General features: G+C 48.2%; 1 protein-coding gene across 4 annotated transcripts in view; it reads left to right on the top strand.

The window, feature by feature from the left end:
• shisa9a (shisa family member 9a) overlaps positions 1-22,269 on the top strand; it is a 40,307-nt gene extending 18,038 nt beyond the window's left edge. For all 4 annotated transcript variants that reach the window (XM_030340844.1, XM_030340842.1, XM_030340843.1 and 1 more), the window contains exons 3-4: positions 14,727-14,924; positions 20,922-22,269. In XM_030340844.1, coding sequence (XP_030196704.1) covers positions 14,727-14,924; positions 20,922-21,997 — 1,274 coding nt within the window. In that variant the 3' untranslated portion in view covers positions 21,998-22,269. The remainder of the gene's footprint in view (positions 1-14,726; positions 14,925-20,921) is intronic.
• The last annotated feature ends 317 nt before the right edge of the window (positions 22,270-22,586 follow it).

Raw genomic sequence — 22,586 nt, 5'->3', positions numbered from 1 at the left:
ATACAGGGGACTTGGTATACATAAAAAGCCCCCCCGACCGCCAGGCTCCCAGCAAGCTGACAGAAGGCTAAAATAAAATCAGTGTTCTGTTTAGTGTTGATATTTTATTTTAGCCATAGGAGACGAGCGGAGGACGAGGCAGATTATCCGAGACAGACAGAAGGAGGGAAGGAGGGAAGGAGGGGAGCTCTGGACGCGAGGCGGTTCTTACACCTCTCCTTGACTCACCGCAACATGGACGCCATTTCTGGCAGCTTTTTTAAAGACGGCTGAGCGGGAGGAATCACAGTGAGCTAGAGTGAGGAAGTAAGGGAGAGAGAGAGAGAGAGAGAGAGAGAGAGAGAGAGAGATAGAGAGAGAGAGAGAGAGAGAGAGAGAGAGAGAGAGAGAGAGAGAGAGAGAGAGAGAGAGGATCAAGAGGCGAGCATGTCACGGTTATTGTAGGAAAAAAAACGTGTAAATGTCACAAAGTTATGAGTCTGCGAGAAAAACAAATTATGTTTGTGGATGATGATAGAGTGACGCGCTATTGAGCTGTTGTTCTCTGACGGCCAATGTTGGACACCACTTAGCAAAGAGCCCCTCTGTATGCCCCAGACACAAACATTGGAAGATCCCCCGCTCTCTCTTTCTTTCGAAAAAACACACACAAACAAACAAACACACACACAAGAGATTCTTAATTGCAGTCAGTCGATCGATGTGCTTGTTTTAGTTGTTCATATGACTTGTGGACTTCTGGCTTTAAACCCAAACGCGCACACACACACAAACACAAAGATACACACACACACACACACACACACACACACAAACACGATTAAATTAATTAATTGCAGTCGGTGAATCGATTCGCTTGTTCAACTATTATTAACGATGCATGAACCAAATATTTGTATTGAGCTGCAACATTAAGTAGCAAATGATTATTTGTTCTTGACAAATTACCTGAACGATTCATCGGTTATCAAAGTTGGATTCTGTGAAATTTTCGTCGTTCGTCTTATCGATTAATCGACAAATTGTTGCAGCCCTATCCGTACCCATACATCACCTCAAGTCTCCCTGTTTTTCCTCCTCTTTCTTCTCCTGCAGCTGCCTTTAGCTGATGGCAGAAGGGGCGATGATGCTGGGGAAAAGGGGAATGAGGTGGAGGGGGGAGGGGAGGCGTGGGACTGTGGGCGTTTGGATGGGGGACAAATCTGGCAACCGGCTGCCCTTGTCTTCAAAGGCCAAGAAAAGCTCTTTGCGCGGCTGCGTTCCAAAACTCACAACCTGCCAGCCGCTAAAGTGTGGCAGGAACAGGTGCGCTGGAATAAGCTTTTAAACGCCACGGCTTGACCCTGCCCTCCCCAAGGGGGGGGGGGGGGGGGGGGGGGGGGGTGGCGGCTGGTTACAGACTGGGGTTCAAACTCAAGGGTGGGGTGCCGGTTGGATGGAGGGTGAAGCTCAAAGCATCCCGGCAGCAGAACCAGCCTGGAGCTGGTTCTGTGGCGCCATGCGTTCTGTTCTGTGGCGCTGCATTGGGGTTCTGCGTTGGTTCTGTCTCTCAGTAAACCCGGTGAACTGAAGGCAGTTTCTAGACGTTACATCACATCCTATGCTGTGTATAGTATCGAAATATGTCAGCCCAATTATATAAACAACAAAACCCACAACAACAACAACAACAACAACCGACCCACCGCCCACAGCCGCACCATCACCACGGGCGCCAGCATAACAGCCATGTTTCCATGGTAACGGCGAGGTAAACAGGTGTACTCTCAGCCTCTGGGATGGAATCGACATGGCCACGGTAGAGACAGCTTTCTCAGTATCGTCAAGAGCCTTTCGCACGCACACACACAAACACACACACACACACAGACACACTCCCCCACAGCACACAGACACACAATTGCACATAAGCACAAAACACACAAACACACGCAAACACACTCATGCTCCCACACAGCACACAAACACACATACACTCCCACACAGAGAGCCACACACACACACACAAACACAACCACAACCCACACAGTTATACTCTCAAACACAAACACACACGCATACCCTCACCCTCTTACACACGCTCCTATCTCCTACTGCCTGCCTCCCCCTATCTGCCTTCCTCTCAATGCCTGTCCATGTCTATCTGCATCTCTTTCCGCACTTTTTCGGTCTTTTCCTTGCGTTTTTTATTCTTGTTTTCTTCAGCGTCTCAGAAGGCACCAATGCCCCCCCCCCCCCCCCCCCCCCACACACACACACACACACACACACACACACACACACACACTTGACGGAGACGCCGTTGACTTCCTGAGCGTCCCCTCCCCTCGGTGGGGGGGAAGCAGCTCATCCCAGGAACACAGCGGGTTGGAGTAGACGCAGCGCCCCTGTTCACCAGGGGGGTTCTGGGAAAACCATGCGAAAAGAGATAAAAAAACACCATAGAGAGAAAGAGAAAGGGGGAGAATAGCTGACAGGCTGAAAAGGATAGGCATCCAAAATTTGTTACTGATTCATGGAATGCCTTTTACCTCAGCATTCACCTCAGAGTTTAGAAGTACTTTTGGTTTTGGTGTTGTGACATGCATGTGACACAACCAGTACAGGGCAGCAACCCGAGATAAAAGGTTCTTGTTTCCTCTCCTTTTTTCAGTCTCTAAAGGTGCCGTTGGTGAGATTTAAGAGACATTATTTGAGCCTAATTTGTTACCAAATGCCACAGATACCCGTCAGCTATTACTCAGATACATGTACTGTGAGGATATCTGTTTCCTGCCTCTGTATGAGCGGATTTCGATTTTAGATCCGCCCCCGGCTTATTTCTGCCCAATCAGGGCCTCTCATCCCTAAATGGAATAGAGAATCCATCTTGCCTGTCAATTACAGATGCGTGAAGCGCAACCCTTCTCCACCAAGGGAGGAAGTATGGACTGAGGTGACGCTTTCTTTGCTTGCATAGTTTCAAAACATTTCCTGTCTCCCTGCAACTCTCCAAACTCTTGAGCACCTTTACGTCCTCTGTTTCAGTCTGCTTTCAACCACGAAAAAGAATTGCCTCAAGCTTGCATCAGGCTAAAGTTGTAAAGACCGGCACAATATCGTCCACGTACAGTCATATGCAAGTGGTGTCTTTTTTTCTCAATGAGGTTGTTCTCCCAGGGCCCTGTTAGCAGTCAATCGTTACGGGCGTACCCATGTCGTCTGAATTTGTATGCATCCAAACATAAAGAGTCTTTTGGCATGCGATCGGAAGCAGCTTGCGGTTATTAATTTTGTCACACTTCCCACCTTGCTGGATTCCGTACAGAAATGATTTTGTTAATTATATTTCTAAGTAAATCTAATTAAATCTATGAATATTTAAGTAACAGGGCACGGATTGCTGATACATGATCATGAAAGATGTCTGTACGCTGATCCACCATGTGGAATCTCATGTTTCTTTTTCTGAACAAATACGTCAGGATGGAAAATCACAGCAGCAGTCTGCAACCGAAAACAATGGAGCGTACAGGAAAAACTTGGCTCTTAAACGGCTTTAAGTGATTTATCGAAGGAGGGGGAAAAAAAAACAACAGATAAACGGCAACAACAAAAATAGCATCAGAAGGAATCTGTCACTGCAAGCCTCCCTGTGAAATCTTAAGCTGGGCCTCATCATAATGACAAATATGACCACCGCAGCATCAGTCATGCCCTTGAGTGAGCTGGTAGTTATCTCTCTGTCCTTTTGATGCTCTCTCTCTCTCTCTCTCTCTCTCTCTCTCTCTCTCTCTCTCTCTCTCTCTCTCTCTCTCTCTCTCTCTCTCTCTCTCTCTCTCTCTCTCTCTCTCTCTCTCTCTCTCTCTCTCTCTCTCTCTCTCTCTCTCTCACAGTGAGTCGCTTTCTCTCTTTCGCTCTCAGCTGTCTCTCCCTCCCTCTCACAGTCAGTCTCTCCCTCTCTCTCCCTCCCTCTCTCCCTCGCTCTCTCTCTCAGACTCTCTCGCTCTCCTTCCCTTTGTCTATGGCCCACAGAGTGATGAGCCCTGTCAAGGGAGGACATGGCACCTACTGACCACACACCAGAGGCCAGGGCAGCCGTGGGGAGGGTGGTAGTCTCAGGAATATAAATACGCTCCCATTTATTCAGTATGCAAAATGAAACATTTTAAATTATGTTTTTCCAGCATCATGAAGTATTATATCACCAGCGGTATTCTTCGATTATAAGCCCGACACAGCTGTTTTCCTCTTTTGATGTTCCCAACATGAAAATAAAGGAAAGTATATCTCTTTTCTCTTTCCAGATGTATGCTTTTCAGTCATCTGGCAGATGCTTTCAAAGCGACTTACGGGGAGTTTTCTAAAGAATGCCAACACATTTGGGTTCAAACCAAGAACCTTTTCATTGGAGGACAAAGTAAAAAAAATATTGGAATATTATAGTGCAGTACACTCTAGCATACATACACTATAGTACTTTGTATAGTTCTAGCAAAAAAACACCACAGCACTACGTTTAGATCTAGCAATACCTGGCAGTGATTCCTTCATAGTTATTGCAGGTGACCGTTGGCTAAAATTCTATCGCAAAGTTATTATTTTTTCATAAACTTCAAAATTATTGAAGGAAGGCCTGCTTATAGACTGGTTGTTTTGAGGCTTGAATGAGACATCCGGGTCCATGGGACTCTGGAAGGTCTATGATTGAGCTTTTCAGCCCACCTCTATCCTGCTGTAGTATAATTTTCTCATCAAATCCCTGCCGCAAGGCTAAATATGATGACAGTTTATAATTCTATTACCCTCACAGCTAACAGGTTTCCAGACAAGGCGTGTGCTTTTCCTCAACATTAACATATTTAAAACAACAACAACCCTGTTGGTAACACTTTATACAGTAATTAACAATTCATTAACATTAGTAAATGCAGTTAGCTTGTTGTTCGTGTCGTTAGTTGGTTAACCCTTATCCCATTAAATATTGTGACCACTATTACCTTAGTTAAAATGAACATGATTAGTAAACATGAACACCATTAGTAAAGTGTTAATAGATAGAGTAGTTACCAGTTATACTGCATTAACTAATGTTAATTAATGGCAAATGAATCTAGCTTTATTAAAAGGTGCTATCAATATGTTTGATACTTTTATATCCATGCATTATTGAAGGTAATAACCTTTTAACATGCATATAATGGAGGTGTATTCTGTAATGTATGTGCTAATTTACATTTGTGCAGCAGGGTTGGCTGTTTCCAGCTAAATGCTAATATGTGTAATTGGACAGAAAGGGGGATACTGGGAAGTTATTACAAACATACAGTTCATACATCTTCAATATTTCATGAGCACAGCCCTTATTTTCGAAGGGCACTGGTCGGGCACTTTAATAGCGCAATGTTGTACTATTTTGCGTTTGTGTACAGCACAGAAAAGGACAAATATGAATTAGTCACTATGTATAGATAACATTCAAATACAAGAATTCAACAAATAATAGTAACAGACCTGCAGGAATAATTAGGATGAATGTGTCAAATTAAGTCGGCTGAGTAATTTTCCCTTTGTTGAAGGCAAAAAAGGGACGACTTTACAGTTCGTAATAAGAGGCACGTACACCTTCAAAACCGTTCAACTATTTTTACTACCTGGAATTACTGACTAAAAACCAGTCCATGAAGAGCTCATTAACGACAGGGGCCAAAATAACAATCACTGTGTCGCCTTGGGCTAATAGCCAAACAGCTAAACGACTCAACAGTAAACACAGCTTGTTCCCTTGAAAGCGTTTTTCCTAATGGAATTCAACTGCAGGTATTTGACTCGTAGTCAGCCAGTATTCACCCGGTGTGTTTGTATTGATGAGACTCATGACCGCTTTCTACATTTTAACAATGTCCCCTGAGAGCCACAGTTTAGTGGATTGTTTTATTTTTCCCACTAGCCAGATGCACTACACAGCAAGCCCTGTTCCATTGTGAGCAGGAATTCAATTAGAAAGAGAGACAGGAAAATAAAAAGAAACAAAACAATTTAAACCAACTGTGTTGGAACATTAAGAAAACCACGACAGAGAACTGGAGTCATGAAAGAACGTGGCATGAGTGACTATGGTATAAACGTTGCTAAGAGCTACGCACTAATAGATGAGCATTCCCTCACCCACGCACCGGAACACTATTGACTCTGCAGGGCCGTTACTTCCTGACAGATGTCCGAACAATACAGCTTCCATACGTCACAGAGATTTGTGTCTGTTTTTCTATTTCCGTTGGTTCCTTCTGCATATTATCCTGATGCTGGCTTTTGTACATCCCCTTTGAAATGGCTTCAACGGAAATGTATATTATCTCATAAGGCTTCTTCTCTCTCAGTCTCGCTCTCTCGTTCTCTAATTATCTCTTTCTCTTTTATTTCTCTCTCGTTCTAGCTCTCCTTCTCCTTTCTCCGTCGCTCTCTCTCCGCTCAGCTAAGTGCATTGTTTGGTATAGGGGCTGACATTGGAGAATGTGTGCTATATTATCTGTGAATCCTTGCGGATCCGGGCGAGTGTGTAATTCCATACAGTTATCCAATAAGCACAAAATAACCAAGCGAGACATTTTCCTTCATCTGTTCAGTTTTTCGTTTCCCAGCATGCTTTGCTTGGCACATGTGGCAGCAGAATCAAACGAGAGGCCATCTCAGAGGAAACAACTTCCTTCGAGAGTAAGATACCATTACTGCGGTTATGCCAAGTTGCTCCTTCTCTACCCTGTTCTGACAGTGTCGACGCACAGCTTGTGTTTTGCGTTTCAACCCCGGTCGCTACCTTTCTGCATCTGCTCTGCAATGCATCCGACAGCCATCACACTCTATGAGGGTGTTAAGACATACGGCCCACGCAAACACACACACACACACACACACACACACACACACAAAATACACACACCTAGAAACTGATACACACACACACACACACACTGGGCAAGCGGTAATACTTTAGTTGTACAGCTAAAGTTATACTGTGTGTTGCCCTCTCTTTATTACTCTCTCCCACTACCTCTCTCTCTTTCACTCACTCCCACTCCCTGCCACTCTTTCTCTCTCTCCTTATCTCTCTCTCTCTTTCTCTCTCTCCTTATCTCTCTCTCTCTCTCTCTCTCTCTCTCTCTCTCTCTCTCTCTCTCTCTCTCTCTCTCTCTCTCTCTCTCTCTCTCTCTCTCTCTCTCTCTCTCTCTCTCTCTCTCTCTCTCCTAACCCATACCTGCTCCTTCATGACACGCGTCTGAATTCAGTCCCTGTCAGTCGCTTTGGGGCAAAAGTGACATCAATAAATAGTAAATGTAGCTCGGCCAGGTGACCACAGTCACGGGAGCAAATCCTGACCCATTTTGAGATATTTATCACAACACCCCCCCAACACTCAATCACTACCAACCCATGGCATTGGCCTGCACCCTCTCTCTCTCTCTCTCTCTCTCTCTCTCTCTCTCTCTCTCTCTCTCTCTCTCTCTCTCTCTCTCTCTCTCTCTCTCTCTCTCTCTCTCTCTCTCTCTCTCTCTCTCTCTCTCTCTCTCTCTCTCCTTCTCTGCTGTACGTCTCCTGCTCCCTGCTCTATCAAGGTGTCCTCCTCATGTCTGACATCTATCACCCGGACCTGATGAACATTCTCACCCCGCCCACAGAGCTCTGCTGGGGTAAAAGGATAGAAAAATAAGTGTTTCTCTTCCCCTCACCTCCAGGCAGATCCAATGGGGGCCCCACACCCCATTATCTGCATGGGTGTGTGTATTTATATATACTTAAAATATAAATAGATAAAGTAAATCTTGTTAGCTTAGCGGTCACACAGCATGGCTCTGGCACACGATGAGACTTCAGTCCTTCATGTGTAAGTAGCGGCTCCGCAGGGGAGAGAGAGGGAGGAAGTCGAGAGACAGAGATATGGGGAGAGAGAGATAGAGATATGGAGAGAGAGAGAGAGAGAGAGAGAGAGAGAGAGAGAGAGAGAGAGAGAGAGAGAGAGAGAGAGAGAGAGAGAGAGAGAGAGAGAGAGAGAGAGAGAGAGATGTAGGGAAAGAGAGAGTGAAAAATAGGGAGAGACAGAGAGATATGGCGAGAGAGAGAGAGGTATTGAAAGAAATAGCAATAGTTAGGGAGTGAGAGAGAGATAGGAGCGAGAGAGAGAGGGAGAGAGAACATATCAGGTGCCTATAAGGGAGGAGGGTTTCTGCTCTCTGACTACACACACACACACACACACACACACACACACACACACACACACACACACACAAACACACACATCCTCCATATCTTCTCCAGTACAGCGAAACGGTGCTGCAAAACATTGCCATGCACACCACCCACCACACGTGAACTCTCACATACACACCAACACATGCACTCTCCCATACACACCATCACATGCACTCTCGCATACAAATCAACGCACAAACTTTCCCATTCACACCAACACATGCACTCTCCCATACACATCATCACATGCACTCACATAAACACCAACACATGCACTCTCCCATACACACCATCACATGCACTCTCACATAAACACCAACACTCCCATACACACTCTCCCATACACACCATCACATGCACTCTCACATAAAAACCAATACATGCCTTGCCACTTCCACACCTATACACCATATTTATATAGGCCATTTGGTGGAGGGTTTATCTAAAAATACATGGTTAGCATGGGCAAGGGATAACAGCAGGAATTGAACCCAGGAGAAATGCCTCTCTCTGCCAGTGGAGATGGAAATGACCACAGAGGACATGCACGAACACACGTGCACTTTTCTTTCCAGTGCCGATGTGGACTGTGAAACATGGTGCAGTGGTTTGTTACACTACTGACACAATCACAGAAAAACGGCAAAGTAGAACAAGCAAGGGGATGAAAGATGCATGGGGTCTTCTGTTCGCCTGGCAGCGCTGCTATGATGGGGCGAAACGCTTTCGACAGACAGGGAGGATTAGGAGAAGGCAATGACAGTCTGTCTTAGACCTCACTACCAGTCTGGCTATCTGCTTGTGTGTGTGTGTGTGTGTGTGTGTGTGTGTGTGTGTGTGTGTGTGTGTGTGTGTGTGTGTGTGTGTGTGTGTGTGTGTGTGTGTGTGTGTGTGTGTGTGTGTGTGTGTGTGTGTGTGTGTTTCTCTGCCTGTCTGTGCATCTGTCAGCTTGTAGGTCAGTCTGTCAGTAAGTCTGACTACTTTTCTGTCTGCCTGCCTTCTAGTAATCCTTTCAGTCGGTCTCTCCCTCCATGTGTCTGTCTGTCTGTCTGTCTGTCTGTCTGTCTGTCTGTCTGTCTGTCTGTCTGTCTGTCTGTCTGTCTGTCTGTCTGTACTGCTGCAACCAGCAGTACACTACACATATTACATAACAATTTGTGCGTGTGTGTGTGTGTGTGTGTGTGTGTGTGTGTGTGTGTGTGTGTGTGTGTGTGTGTGTGTGTGTGTGTGTGTGTGTGTGTGTGTGTGTGTGTGTGTGTGTGTGTTGTTGGCAGTAACAGTAACAGCAGGCCTGCCTGTTGATATGTGGGCGCAGATGACGAAGGGACAATGAGACTCAGCCATGGTGCCCTACACTGAAAGAACACTGGCGCACTGACTAAAGAAGATAGGGAGAGAGAGAGAGAGAGAGAGAGAGAGAGAGAGAGAGAGAGAGAGAGAGAGAGAGAGAGAGAGAGAGAGAGAGAGAGAGGAAGAGAGAGACAGGGAGATGGATAGAGAAAGGGATCCAGATGCAGGGATTGAGAAAGAGAGGAAGGGATAGGAGAGAGATAGAGAGACAGGGAAGGGAGACAGAGACAGAGGCGAGAGAGTGAGAGAGAGGGATGAGTGACCAAAAAGAAAGACCCTTTATACTTCTGAGTACTTGAAAAAGGATGAAAAAGAGGGGTTTATCTGGGAGTGAAAAGAAAAGGGAATGGAAGATGAGTCAGCTCCTTACAATTTTCAGCAGAGAAGCAAACAAATAGTGAAATTATACTGTACAGCCAAGAGCTAGGAATCCAGGCCAATAGGGGATAAAACCACACCCACATATGTGATTTCATCGCCCTTCATTCGCTCTGTATCTCTGTCTCCCTTTTTTTCCCTTACTATCTCTCTGTCTCTCTTTTGCTCTCTATGTCTCTTTCTCTTTCCGTCTGTCTCTCTCTCTCTCTGCTTCTCTCCAACACTATAGTTTTGCTTTCTGTCTCGTTCTGTTACATCTCTAGCCTTCCCTCTCTCCTCCCTGCTGTTCTCATCTTTCCCTTGTGTGCAGCGAGCCTTTACACAAACAGAGTACACATACATACTGTCCACCCACGCATTTATAAAAAGAAAGCAACGACACCGCTTAAAGCCACATCTGGGATCATCAAACCCTTTGTCATCATCATCATCATCATCAACCTCCTCATCCTCACAGCGGGGCCATCTCTTTGCCCTTCAGTGGTAAGCAGAACAAAGTAGTGTTGGTAGTACGAATTGTGCGTACACAGAATAGACAGCCTACAGACTGTCTTGTGGAGTAGCAGATGGGTGGACGTGCTTATGTAAAGAGCCATTGTTACGGGGCCCGGTCGTGTTGGATGTGGGCGTGTCTTGTGCCGTGTGGGTGCTCAGCATTGCATATTAAATGTCATGTTTGGGACCCAGACTGATTGAGGGCAGCTCTGTTGTGGCTTTCAATTATTGTTGTTCGCTAGCCCGGATAATATCACAGTTGGAGTGCATTTTTGTACTTCAAAGTCGAGGTAGAAATAAGATGAATGAACCCGACAAGAGCTGAAGGGCTTTTCCCGAGTTTCTCCCGGCTAGTTTTTGACTTTAGATCAACCAGGTTTGGCAGGTTGCCCTGGTCTTCCATACAACCATCCCCTCAGCTAAATGTGTGTGACCATTTTAGAGTCGATATCGTAAAGCAACGTTTTGCAAAACAAAAGCTTTGTATTGGACAGCCTTCAAAGCCAAGAGTTAATCTGACCGTCTACGCTTGTTTGGCTGTCAAAAAGGCGTGAATGTAGCGCCTACAAAAATTAGGATATGTTAAGAATCAGTTCGCCGTTTAGTTTAATAAGTCACGACCCGATTCCTTTTTGATCAGATTTAAAAGCCACTGATGGCGCGTTGAGTGTTTCATGTACCGCAACACCAGGCGGTAATATTTAATGCCTTTTTAATAATGCTTCCAAATCAGTGATGGATATCGTTTTCAAAGCAGTCTTTCATATTTCATTACCTTGGCCAAGGCTGTTCAAATCCTGAGTGACTCCCACCGAGGGCAGGGGTCGGGTAGGCAGGGAATTCCCTGATCGCCAACATTACCAGTCATCCATCAATACTCGTAGCAGGGGGAACAAAGGTCAGAGCTGCTGTGGCTTTATACAATAACGTGAGAAAAGCATATAAAGAAATCGCCGTGATTCGGCAAGCGATGGTGTCTTAATAGTGTCAAAATAAAAGCGTTTGCTTTACTCTGAGACAGAAAAAAAATACAGACAGAAACAGAGAAAATAAATGAGGAGTAGGTCATGGGATTGATTAGTCATGCGATATACCACCTGTTTCCCTTGTGTTTACATGGCATGCGATGTTACGGCGTGTTTAATTCCAGACTGAGGCATCCTTATTGTGACTGGTGACTCACCTCTTGCATAAGGCCTGATCATTCAAAATAAGAGGGCACCACAATTGGTAAGATCCCTTCTCCACACAGTATGTATAAAAAAGGTTATTTTATTCAAGTGGAAAAGAAGATGCAACATTTAGAATAAACTCGAAGAGATAGCTGACATAATGTAAAAATCTGGTTGTCTGTAAGGGGACGGAATGGCATTAAAACCATTTGCCTTTTTACCTTTTTGTTTTCACTTCAAATCCAAAGCCTGTTCAATTTTATCTTCACTTGTATTCTCTTCCAACTTGGTTCTGCAGCATCTTAATTATTCTCCTTTTCTCTCCCCTTTGTGTCTTATTCTCCTGTGCTTTCTCACAGAATCAGTGGCCTGACTGCCTCTTGCTTTCGCTCCCTCGCCATCTCTCTCTCCCTCTATCACTGTCACTGTCAGTCTGTCTCGACCATTTATCTCTTAGCATTGACGTGTGTGTGTGTGCGTGTGCGTGTGCGTGTGCGTGTGCGTGTGTGTGTGTGTGTGTGTGTGTGTGTGTGTGTGTGTGTTCCTTAGAAAGAAGGAGAAAACTAAATAGAAAGGGAAACTCAAAACCCAGAGTGAGGGAGGGAGAAAGACAGCTTTAGAGAGAGAGAGAGAGAGAGAGAGAGAGAGAGAGAGAGAGAGAGAGAGAGAGAGAGAGAGAGAGAGAGAGAGAGAGAGAGAGAGAGAGAGAGAGAGAGAGAGAGAGAGAGAGAGAGAGAGAGAATGCAGGGAGATAGAGAGAGAGAGGCAGGTAGAGTGAGGGGAGCGACCTCGGGCAGTTATTTGATTAATTAGTTACAGTGTGAGCCATCTCTCCATGACAGGTGAATCTCATAGGTCAAGGGCCCTTTGTTCATGCACGCACGCACACAGACACTAATACACACATACACAAAACCCACATAACCACACACACCTCACACCTTGACGGACTCACTGCAAGTATAAAATCACGCAAGAGCCCCTTGTCTAATCAGTGTCGTGAGTAACGAAAACACCTGTAACGACATGTGAAGTGGTGGAGAGGGACCGGCCTATTATCATGGCTGGAGGACTTTCCCTGGGCTCGTCAACCGGTGGAGCTCCTTGAACAAGATGCAAACCGTCCCGTGCTCACTGATGACATGCAGCCAAATTAATTTCAGAGTCGCTTCGGTGAAGAAGTTGAAGTAATTAGAGAGTGACTAGTAATTCTAATCGGAGTAGGATTGCATGGAGCATGGTGGGTGAATGCGATTTGTTTAAACTAAACTAATAGGAAAGGGTGTCTGGGAGTTGTGGTGGTCTGGTGTCAAGGAAAGAGGAGAGGGGAGCCTGAAGGAATGAGGGCAGAGAGTATCAATAGGTCAGGGTCAACTCGCTCTATACGGGGAAGCAAATAGTGATGTTCTCACTCTCTTTCTCTTCCTATGTCGATCTCTCTCTCACACACACACACACACACACACACACACACACACACACACACACACACACACACACACACACACACACACACACACACACACACACACACACACACACACAAACAGTAAGGGAGATACAAACTAACTTCTCCGTAGTTTTCCTTTCCTTCTTACTTCCAGCCATCACCGTTCTTCTTTGAAATTACTTATGCTGTGTCTCCTTTTCCCACCTTCCATCCCCCTTATGTTTCTGTATAATCGCTCAAACATCAACCTCTCAAACGATGCGGCGGTGATTAAAGTCCTGCAACGGCACACGTTAAAGACAGCTTTTCTTGATGAGAGGGCGAATAATACGATGAGCTAAAGGGGTAGAATTCCCCTCGCCTCGGCGTATCCACTGTTCAGCCCGGCGAGTCCTGCGTCCTCACATGACCTGTGCTCCACCTCTCAGCTGCACTCTGCGGAGCAATGCAGGGCTGTTACCACCCGACGCTCCTGTCACTCATACACAGACAGGACACCCCCCCCCCCCCCATTCTCCTCTATCTGAAAACATGGCCAAGCTTCCTCGGCAGCTTAGTTAAGGTAACATGACAGATGAGCTGCAGTGAGGACAAGATTGATGGCTGTATGGATGGATGGATGGATAAGCAGGTAGGCAGTTAGAAATGAAGGCTGGTAGGTAGCTAGGTGGATAGATGGATAGATGGATAGATGGATAGATGGATAGATGGATAGATGGATAGATGGATGGATAGATGGATAGATAGATGGATGGATAGATGGATAGATGGATGGATAGATGGATGGATAGATAGATTAAAACAAAGGATGCAGACAGAAAAAGAATGGATTGATTGGTCCATTGAGTAGCTGATTGATTTGAGCCACGGTGAAGAAACACATCATTCTCTTTATTGTACCACCAAAATGCAGTTTCAATAAATATTGTCTGGCTCTCAGTCCACGGCAGTTGCTTAGGTGGTTGAGTGGTTCATGGGTAGAGGCTTCCATTACACCCTGAGCGGTGAGAGGAGGGTCATGAACCAGCGTGGATGAGACCACATTATAACCTCGACCTGTTGCTCATAATGACACACTGTGGAGTGTCTCAAGGCCTTAAATACAGAGACGAGGAATAGGGAACCGAGCACTTCACTGGACCACCAGGGTACACCAGAGGCACACAGGGGGACAACTGTACTGTGGAAGAGAAAAGTTTAAAGGCCACGATCTTTGCAAGGAATCCGAAAGAGTTCGGAGACAGTGAGGGCCCGGAAGCAATTATTTCACAAATAATTGCTTATAAATCATCTATTACCAGGGCACTTAATCACACATTACTCCTGCGGAGCACCAAGGTGGACAGCAAAGGGAGGAACGGTAGTGGAATTGATCAGCTATAAATTGTTGATTAGAGTGCTGTAAACTGTTGCTGGCAAAAGATAAAGTATGCGCCATAAAAAAAATAAATAAAAAAAAAAGTACAAATAAATGATTTAGGTCAACGAGGCCGATATTGGGGGAGCTAAACATTCAAGAAATGCCTTTTCTATACTAATATGAAACAGCCCCACATTTCTCTCTCTTTCCCTCCCTTTCTCTCTCTTTCTCGCTCGCTCTCTCGTTAACTCACCGAACTTTCTCTCTCTCTCTCTCCCTCTCTCTCGCTCAGAGGGCGGCCAGATCCTCAACAACAACATGGGTCCGTCGGGGGCTGAGCTTGGCCAACAGCACGCCTACCCTGCCCTCAGCCAGCTGGCCGACGTCTACGAGCATCACCACCACCAGCAGCAGCAGCAGCACCACCACCAGCACCAACTACAGCAGCCCTGCAAGGAGATCAACAAATACGCCTCTCTGAAGGCCGTGGGTGAGTGTCTGGCTGGCAGAGGGGAGGGGTGGGCAGGAGTGGACGGTTGATGGCGGTTGGGGTCTAGGGGGGGGAATGGCTGGGCGGCTTGGTTGTTTTGGGGGCTTGGAGGAGATTTGAAAGGGATGGATAGGGCCATGGGCAGGATCATGGCGTTGGTGGTCGGAAGGTTCTGGAACACGGCACAGACAACCAGCGACATGGTGCCTGTGGGCCATAGTCATTGGTGAGGGGTTGGGTGTTGGGTGATGTTTTATTTAGTTTCCAGACATGTCGTATCAGTTGTTGTTGTTTTTTACTGCAAACTTCGGCCAACATTCTTCAGTTGCTTTGCTGACTGTAATGTTTAGTTCTTTCCTTGTTTATCGGAAAGTTTACTACAGCAGAATGTACAAAAATGGCTTGCCAGCGGTATTCTGCTAGGATACACTTGCAATATATGAGAAGGTAGGCTTCCCTTACCGCACATGGAAGTAGCCTCGAGTAATGTTTGGCGTTGGATGTTTATAGGGTGATATGGGGGGAGTAACTATCTCATCACTAGAGCTTTATCATCAATTCTTTGATCCTTCCGGCTCAACTCTTGGAATGACTTTGAGCAAGAGGATCAACCAAGCAACCACCAAACCCTTAACTGCCTCTGTGCATGGTTGATTCCACCATCAGCGGGCGTGTGTGACGACAAGTTTAATGCATAAAATGTAAATCGCTCGGAGGTGGCAACGGTAGCCCCCTATAAAAAACCAAACACTCTGAAAACGGATCCCTGTTCACCCTATCGCTGTTAAATCAAAGCCGAGGGGTGGAGGGGAGTGCGTATCTGCCAGTTGTCATTGATTGCACAATCAAAAAAAGCCAACATGCTGCACATCCCGCCGGAACAGCTTGTCCCGTCAACGTCAAGCTGTGTTTCTTAGCCTCAAACCTCGCCATCACCACAACCATCACCCAGCCTCTTTTAATAAACCGCTTCGCAAGTGCCTTCCAGTCGACGGGCCATATGTGGACGGCGTAGGTGTGTGCGCGTGTGTGCGCGTGTGTGCGCGTGCGTGCGTGTGAGTGCGTGTATGCTTGCGTGGGTGTCTGTGTGTGTGTGTGTGCGTGTGCGTTCAAGCCCCTGTAACCCCCTCTCGGACTCTAGCAGAGATAAGGACACAGCAGAGGGCTCCCCACGTGTGCACGGCTCTCAGGTGGGCCCTTCAGGTGGGCCCTTCAGGTGGTGCCTTTGGTATTCAGCGCGGCTCCCGGCCAAAGATGGCTGCGCAAACAAAAGCCGGCGGTATGAACGGCTGCCGCTCGCTCGTTTGTTTGCAGACGAGCGCTTTGTCACCAAAAGCACTCAGAGATATCGTCCGTCCTTCTGTGTTCCGTATTCCAGGCAGGAACCGAACCTATCTTATACGAGTCGATCAGTGTGTTTCGCTCTTTTTATTTTTTTCGGATTGTAAATGCAGGTTTTTTTCCGTTCCCTTGCGCTGTGCACAGAAGGCCCCTGAGTCGCAGAGAGACATTTAAAGAGATTGCTGCTTATTAGTTTACGCCGGGTAAAGCGTTTAAACACGCATCTTGCGTAATTACACAGTCGGTTCTTCTGTAACTTTCATCAATATCGTTTGAAGGGAAATTTCAAACGTTGTGGCGTTGAAAGCCGGATTCATTTTGGTAAATAAGAGGCCTTCTGTGTGCTGCACACTGAAGTGGCTGCGACCGAGCGCCCGGATTTCATTCAGGACCGCTCCAATCCGTGCTCTTTCTACATGCTACACCTCCTCTTCCTTTGTCCTCCCATCCATTCTTCTCCTCCTCTTCATCCTTTGGAGATAGCCACTCTCACCCACTTCACTTTATTCCAGCTTTTCATCTCTAACCATCCTTCTTCTGTGTCCCTTTCATTTCCTTTCAACCTTTTGCTGCTCGCCATTTCCCACTACAATTTTCTTTTGTCATTACCGTCCTATTTACTCCCCTATCTCCTCGCCAGGCCTCTCTCCCCACTCGCCCTTCCTCCACTCTGCGTCTGCTGTCGTTTCTCCCCGGCACCCTCCGGTATCATCCGTCCACCAACTTCTGTTTGACCTCCTCGCTATCCAAGAAGGAATACTTTTCCGGGACGTTTAACCGCCATTCTGTCCTGCCACCTGGAGTGGTCCGCATATCTGATTTAATTTCTGTAATGGAAGGGAAACCTCTTTCCTCCATTCACCTCGCCTCCCCTCTCCTTCTCCCTCACCCCACCCCTTTGCCCTATCTTCTGCCCCCCAATCCCACCCCCCTACACCACCCCTCACATTAACAGGAGACTTGATTGACAGAAACCCATTCCACAGGTGGAATTCAAAAAGGCACCTGTGACATGATTGGATGGCCCGCCGTAAAGAGATACAGAGCGAGGGATTCAGAAATGGAAGGCGGCATACCGGCATAACTGTTAAGAGAATAAAAGGGAAAGCAGCTGCGCAAATTGTGTGCGTGTCAGTGTGTGTGTGTGTGTGTGTGTGTGTGTGTGTGTGTGCGTCTGTCTGTGTCTGTGTGTTTATGGGTGTCTATCTGTCTGTCTGTTTTGCTCATGGAGGAATGCGTATTTTATAGGTATGGTAGAAAACTATAAAATAAGCGCAAAAGAAAAAGGTCAAACAAATCAATTTTTTCAAAAGTCATCTTAGCCGGTACTCTTCCAATCTTGAAAAACATGAATGGATTCTCCTCCCCCTCAGCCCTCCCCCACCCCTACACCCCCCCCCCCCCATCCTCACCCTCTGCACCTTCCTCATCGTCCTTCTCCCGCCCGCTCCTTATCTTCCTCCTCATCTTCCTCATCCCCCCCCTCGCTAAGGTGTTCCTCGTGCTTCGTGTATCCATGGAGAAATGGCCGCCCTCTCAAAGCTACTCCTAACCCGTCCCTGCGGGGTTCCTCTTCCTCTTAATTGTCTCCTGTCACTTGTATCCCCCCGCCCCCACTCCTGCTGCTGATAGGCCACGCCACCATCAATCAATGCTCCACCCTCTCTCTCTGGATATACATAGAGGCTCACTCTATCGTATTTCAACCAGAGAAGACAAGCGTAGGCTTTGCCATCTTCTCCGCTCTGCCAACAAATGAGCAATTAGGGGGTCCGTCTTTGCCGCTCGCGTGTCTGCTGCGAGACGGGGCCCCCTAACGACCCGCCCCTAGACCCCTAAAGACGCAGCCCCGCCCCCGACATGCTTGTTAATAAAGCAGCTTGGGGGCGCACCCGGGAGCCAATCAGCAAGTCATTGGAATCAGAAAACCCTCCAGATTTATTGCCACCAGAAAAGGGGGTTCGTTTTGACGCTTTTACTTTCTCCGGTATTCGGCGCGCCGTATCTCATTCCCCGCACGGGTTTGGAAAGCAGAACAGGAGTCCCCTGTGGGCGGGGGGGTTTCTGGGTTTCCTCTCACGTACTCCCCCGCTACACCAGCACCCCCCCTCCCCCTGCCCCCTGCCCCCTGCTGTATGGGCCAGGCGTCGGTGGGCCCTAGATTGATTCACCTGTCGCCTGAGTGAGTCTGATCCCCGAGGGGCAGACCCCCCGAACCCCCCCCACCCCCCACCCTCTCCCTCACTCCTCTAGCTCACCTACCCGACCCCTTGGTGTCCAGCCCTACACATACCCCCCCCTCCTCCTCAAGACCAACTAGATTTATAGTCATATAGTCAAAGCAAACTCTGCTAGGATGGCCTCTGTGTCCTTCAAGCATGGGTAAGTGAGAGAGAACGAGACGGGGGGACAGAGAGAGAGAGAGAGAGAGAGAGAGAGAGAGAGAGAGAGAGAGAGAGAGAGAGAGAGAGAGAGAGAGAGAGAGAGAGAGAGAGAGAGAGAGAGAGAGAGAGAGAGAGAGAGAGAGAGAGGAGAGAGGAGAGAGGAGAGAGAGAGAGACATGCAGAGGCGGGGGAGAGAGAGAGGGAGAGAAGAGGGAGAGAGAGACACAGGGAGAGAGAGAGAGAGAGAGAGAGAGAGAGAGAGAGAGAGAGAGAGAGAGAGAGACATTCAGAGGCAGGGAGGAGAGAGAGAGGTGTGGGCAATTAGCCTGGTTCTACCAGACTCTCGTACTTTTAAAACTATTACAACTATAAAAGTTTAAAACTATTGGATCTGCCAAGTGCCCCTCTGGATCTGCTGTAACCAATCGCTAACATTTGGCCGGGAATCACGTTGCGCGCAGGAAGTAAACAAACCAAACACTGTGCGTGTTTGGTTTCTCCGTCAACGAGAGCTGACTTTAACGTCATTGTTCTCAGCCGCTCCCTCTGTTCGCTGATGGGACGCACAAAATTTGGGACGGAGAAAACCCACTAACACACCTCAGACCCGATTACAATTACAATTACAATTAGGGCATTTAGCAGACGCTTTTATCCAAAGCGACTTACATCGGTTAATACACACATTGACACATCGACGGCAGAGTCAACCATGCAAGGCGACAGCCAGCTCGTCAGGAGCAGTTAAGGTGCCTTGCTCAGGGACACATCAACACTCAGCTACACTCACTGCTATACCTCCTGAGCTCAGCCGACCCACAGACCTAGACGTAGAACTGAAGGGAAATTAAAATTGAGCGGAATTACTTAGGCGGGCGGAGCCAGGCTAGTGGGCGATAGGACAAGGACTTCAATGTAATGGTGTAGCACGATGTCAGAAACCCCACCAACACCAACACCCCAAACTCTTTTCTATTAGACGAAAATTTGCCCAATTGCGGTGACAGGGAAATTATGGACATGATGGAAAATATTTGGCAAGACCGCCCTAGTAGACAAGGAAAAACACATAAAAACGCACATGGTACACATTGGCACACGCACACGGCCGCCAGGGTTTAAAAATGAATGAACAAACGGATGACTGAACGTACACACGATGACGATGGTGTGAAACAAGGGCTCGCAAAGCTGAGGGACCCGGGGCTGAGGCGCAGCGGGGACCCTGAGGCTCTGGGAGGATTTGGGAGGATTACCAGAGCAGTCACCTGAACACGGGAAACAAGAGGGAAGATGATCTCATCTTCTAATCAAAACGCCATGTTAGAAGTAATTATTTTATCTTATAATACCACCCCTCCCCTCCTCCCCCCAGCCCTTCCCAAAGAAAGGTGCATATCTAAGGCAGAATATGAATGATAATTCACTTTGATGACAATAATTAGTCACAATTATTATTTTTGAGAGGAAGGTAAGGTGTTTCAGTTATTGTGGGCTCAAGGAAACATCCCTTTCCATATTAGATATTTTCCTCCAGACTCAAATAAAAAACTTTTATTTTATTTTAATCTGTACCCCATTTCACCCCAGAGAAACCAAGCATTTTCCAAGCCGTTGTTTCTTATATTTGTGGTGCGTGTCATCTTGCTCCACATTTCATAACTGGCCTTTATCTCTAATAGGACCAGTTGCATGGCGTGTCAGACCGGCCGAGGCCGGGTGGGGATAGGGGGGTGGGGTAGGGTGTGGATAGCCTGGTAAGAAGATATGGATTCTTTATCATCAACTCTCAGCTGTGGGTATCTGACAGGCCTGGTTCTGCAGTAGCAGCTAGCTGTGTGACCTTCTCCCGCCGTGACGGAAGAAGAAAAACTCAGAGACTCACCCTTTCGGAAAAGTTTTCTCTTTGTTATGGTCGACTTATTGAGTTGTGTGTGTGTGTGTGTGTGTGTGTGTGTGTGTGTGTGTGTGTGTGTGTGTGTGTGTGTGTGTGTGTGTGTGTGTGTGTGTGTGTGTGTGTGTGTGTGTGTGTGTGTGTGTGTGTGTGTGTGTGAGGAGCAGGGGGGGGGTTCTAATCAATATCAAACCATGGTTGAAAAGAATGTTCCTGAGACTCGATGCATCGGAATTTATTATGCAGAGAAAACCTTGCAAGTGGAATAATTTAAACAATGACAACTAAGTAAAGCTGCTTCACCACCTTATCTACTTAAACTGATCATTTTCTCTCTCTCTCTCTCTCTCTCTCTCTCTCTCTCTCTCTCTCCTCCAGCGGCCAAGTACAATGGCGAGCTCTACCAGAAGCAGCGCCTGATGGTGGAGCTGCCCTCCAAGGGGGGTCTTCCCCTGCAACCCATGGGCACCCTGAGAGCCGCCATGGGCACCCTGAGACCCTCCATGGGCATGGGCACGCTGTCCTCCATGAGCCCACCCATGACCTCCAACCCCATGACCTCCAACCCCATGAGCTCCAACCACATGAGCTCCAACCACATGAACAGCACGATGACCCCCATGGCCATGACCCAGATGACCATGACCCCCATGACCCAGATGACGCAGATGAACCAGATGACGTCTATGGCCCCCATGACCTCCATGAACCCCATGAACCAGATGCCCCCCATGACCCACATGACCTCCCTGAACTCCATGACCCAGATGCCCCCCATGACCCAGATGACGTCCCTGGGCCCGCTGACCCCCGAGCCCGTGGCCACCTACATCACGGAGATGCCCACCATCTCCTCCGTCTCCGCCATGCCCTCAGACAGACACGGAGGCGGGGGTGGGGGTGGCGGGGGAGGAGGTGGAGGTGGGGGTGGACACAAGGTGAACATGGAAGCCCAGAGGCAGAAGCAGAAAGCGGGCCACTCCGGGCACTCTGTCCACCCTGGACACAGCACCCTAAACACCCACAGCCACCCCCATGGCCCCACCCAGCTCCACGGCCACGGGGGCAGCAAGCCGCCCGGACACGGGGGGGGGAACCCCATGGCTCACATGATGACCGGCACCCTCCCGGGCAGCTCCTCCATGGGGATGTCCTCCCGGACGTCCGGCACCAACCTGGGCACGGGCTCGGGCACCATGGGCCACCCGCAGGCCTACAGCTCCCACACCATGGGGGGGGGGGCCAGCCGGCAGGGCACGGGACTGGGGGCGCTGAAGGGGTGGGACGGCACGGAGACGGTGGGCCGGAGGAAGAGCTACGGCCACAAGCGGCCCCAGTGCACGGTGCTGGAGCAGAGCCAGCTGCACGGCAGCCGCGTCCACAGCCACAGCCAGCACTACCTCCCCACGCAGGCCTACTACGTCACCAACAGCAAGACGGAGGTGACCGTGTGAGACCCAGACCAGGGAGGGAGGAGGAGGAGGGCGGAGGAGGAGGAGGAGGAGGAGGAGGAGGAGGAGGAAGACGGGAGGGCACCAGGAGTTGGTTGCGCATGTGACCGTGTGACCGTGAGCGCGAGCGACGGCCTCGGTCGTCGACCGGGGTCTTGGGGGGCGTCTCCAGAGACGGTGGGAGCCGGAGGTGGGAGATGGACGCTGTTGCGCTTTTATTCTGAAAGAGTGCTTGGCGGCGATGGTGGGAGTGTGTGTGTGTGTGAGGGGGGGGGGGGGGGGGGGGGCTGTGGTTCGGCGAGCACGGATCAAAGACGACTGCGGTGGCGGTGACAGCCGAACGACCAGAAGCACAACAAAAGCATCGTTGTGTCCTGCAAGAGTGTGCGTCGTGTGTGTGTCTGTGTGTGTGTGTGTGTGTGTGTGTGTGTGTGTGTGTGTGTGTGTGTGTGTGTGTGTGTGTGTGTGTGTGTGTGTGTGTGTGTGTGTGTGTGTGTGTGTGTGTGTGTGTGTGTGTGTGGATGTCTGCCTCATCGGAGGTATTCGAAACCATGACAACAGAGAGGTACAGCAGGGAGGCTTCAGTTTGCCC

The sequence above is a fragment of the Gadus morhua genome, chromosome 18 (genome assembly GCF_902167405.1).
Source record: "Gadus morhua chromosome 18, gadMor3.0, whole genome shotgun sequence".
Classification (NCBI taxonomy): domain Eukaryota; kingdom Metazoa; phylum Chordata; class Actinopteri; order Gadiformes; family Gadidae; genus Gadus; species Gadus morhua.
This window is presented reverse-complemented; position numbering and strand designations above follow the sequence as displayed.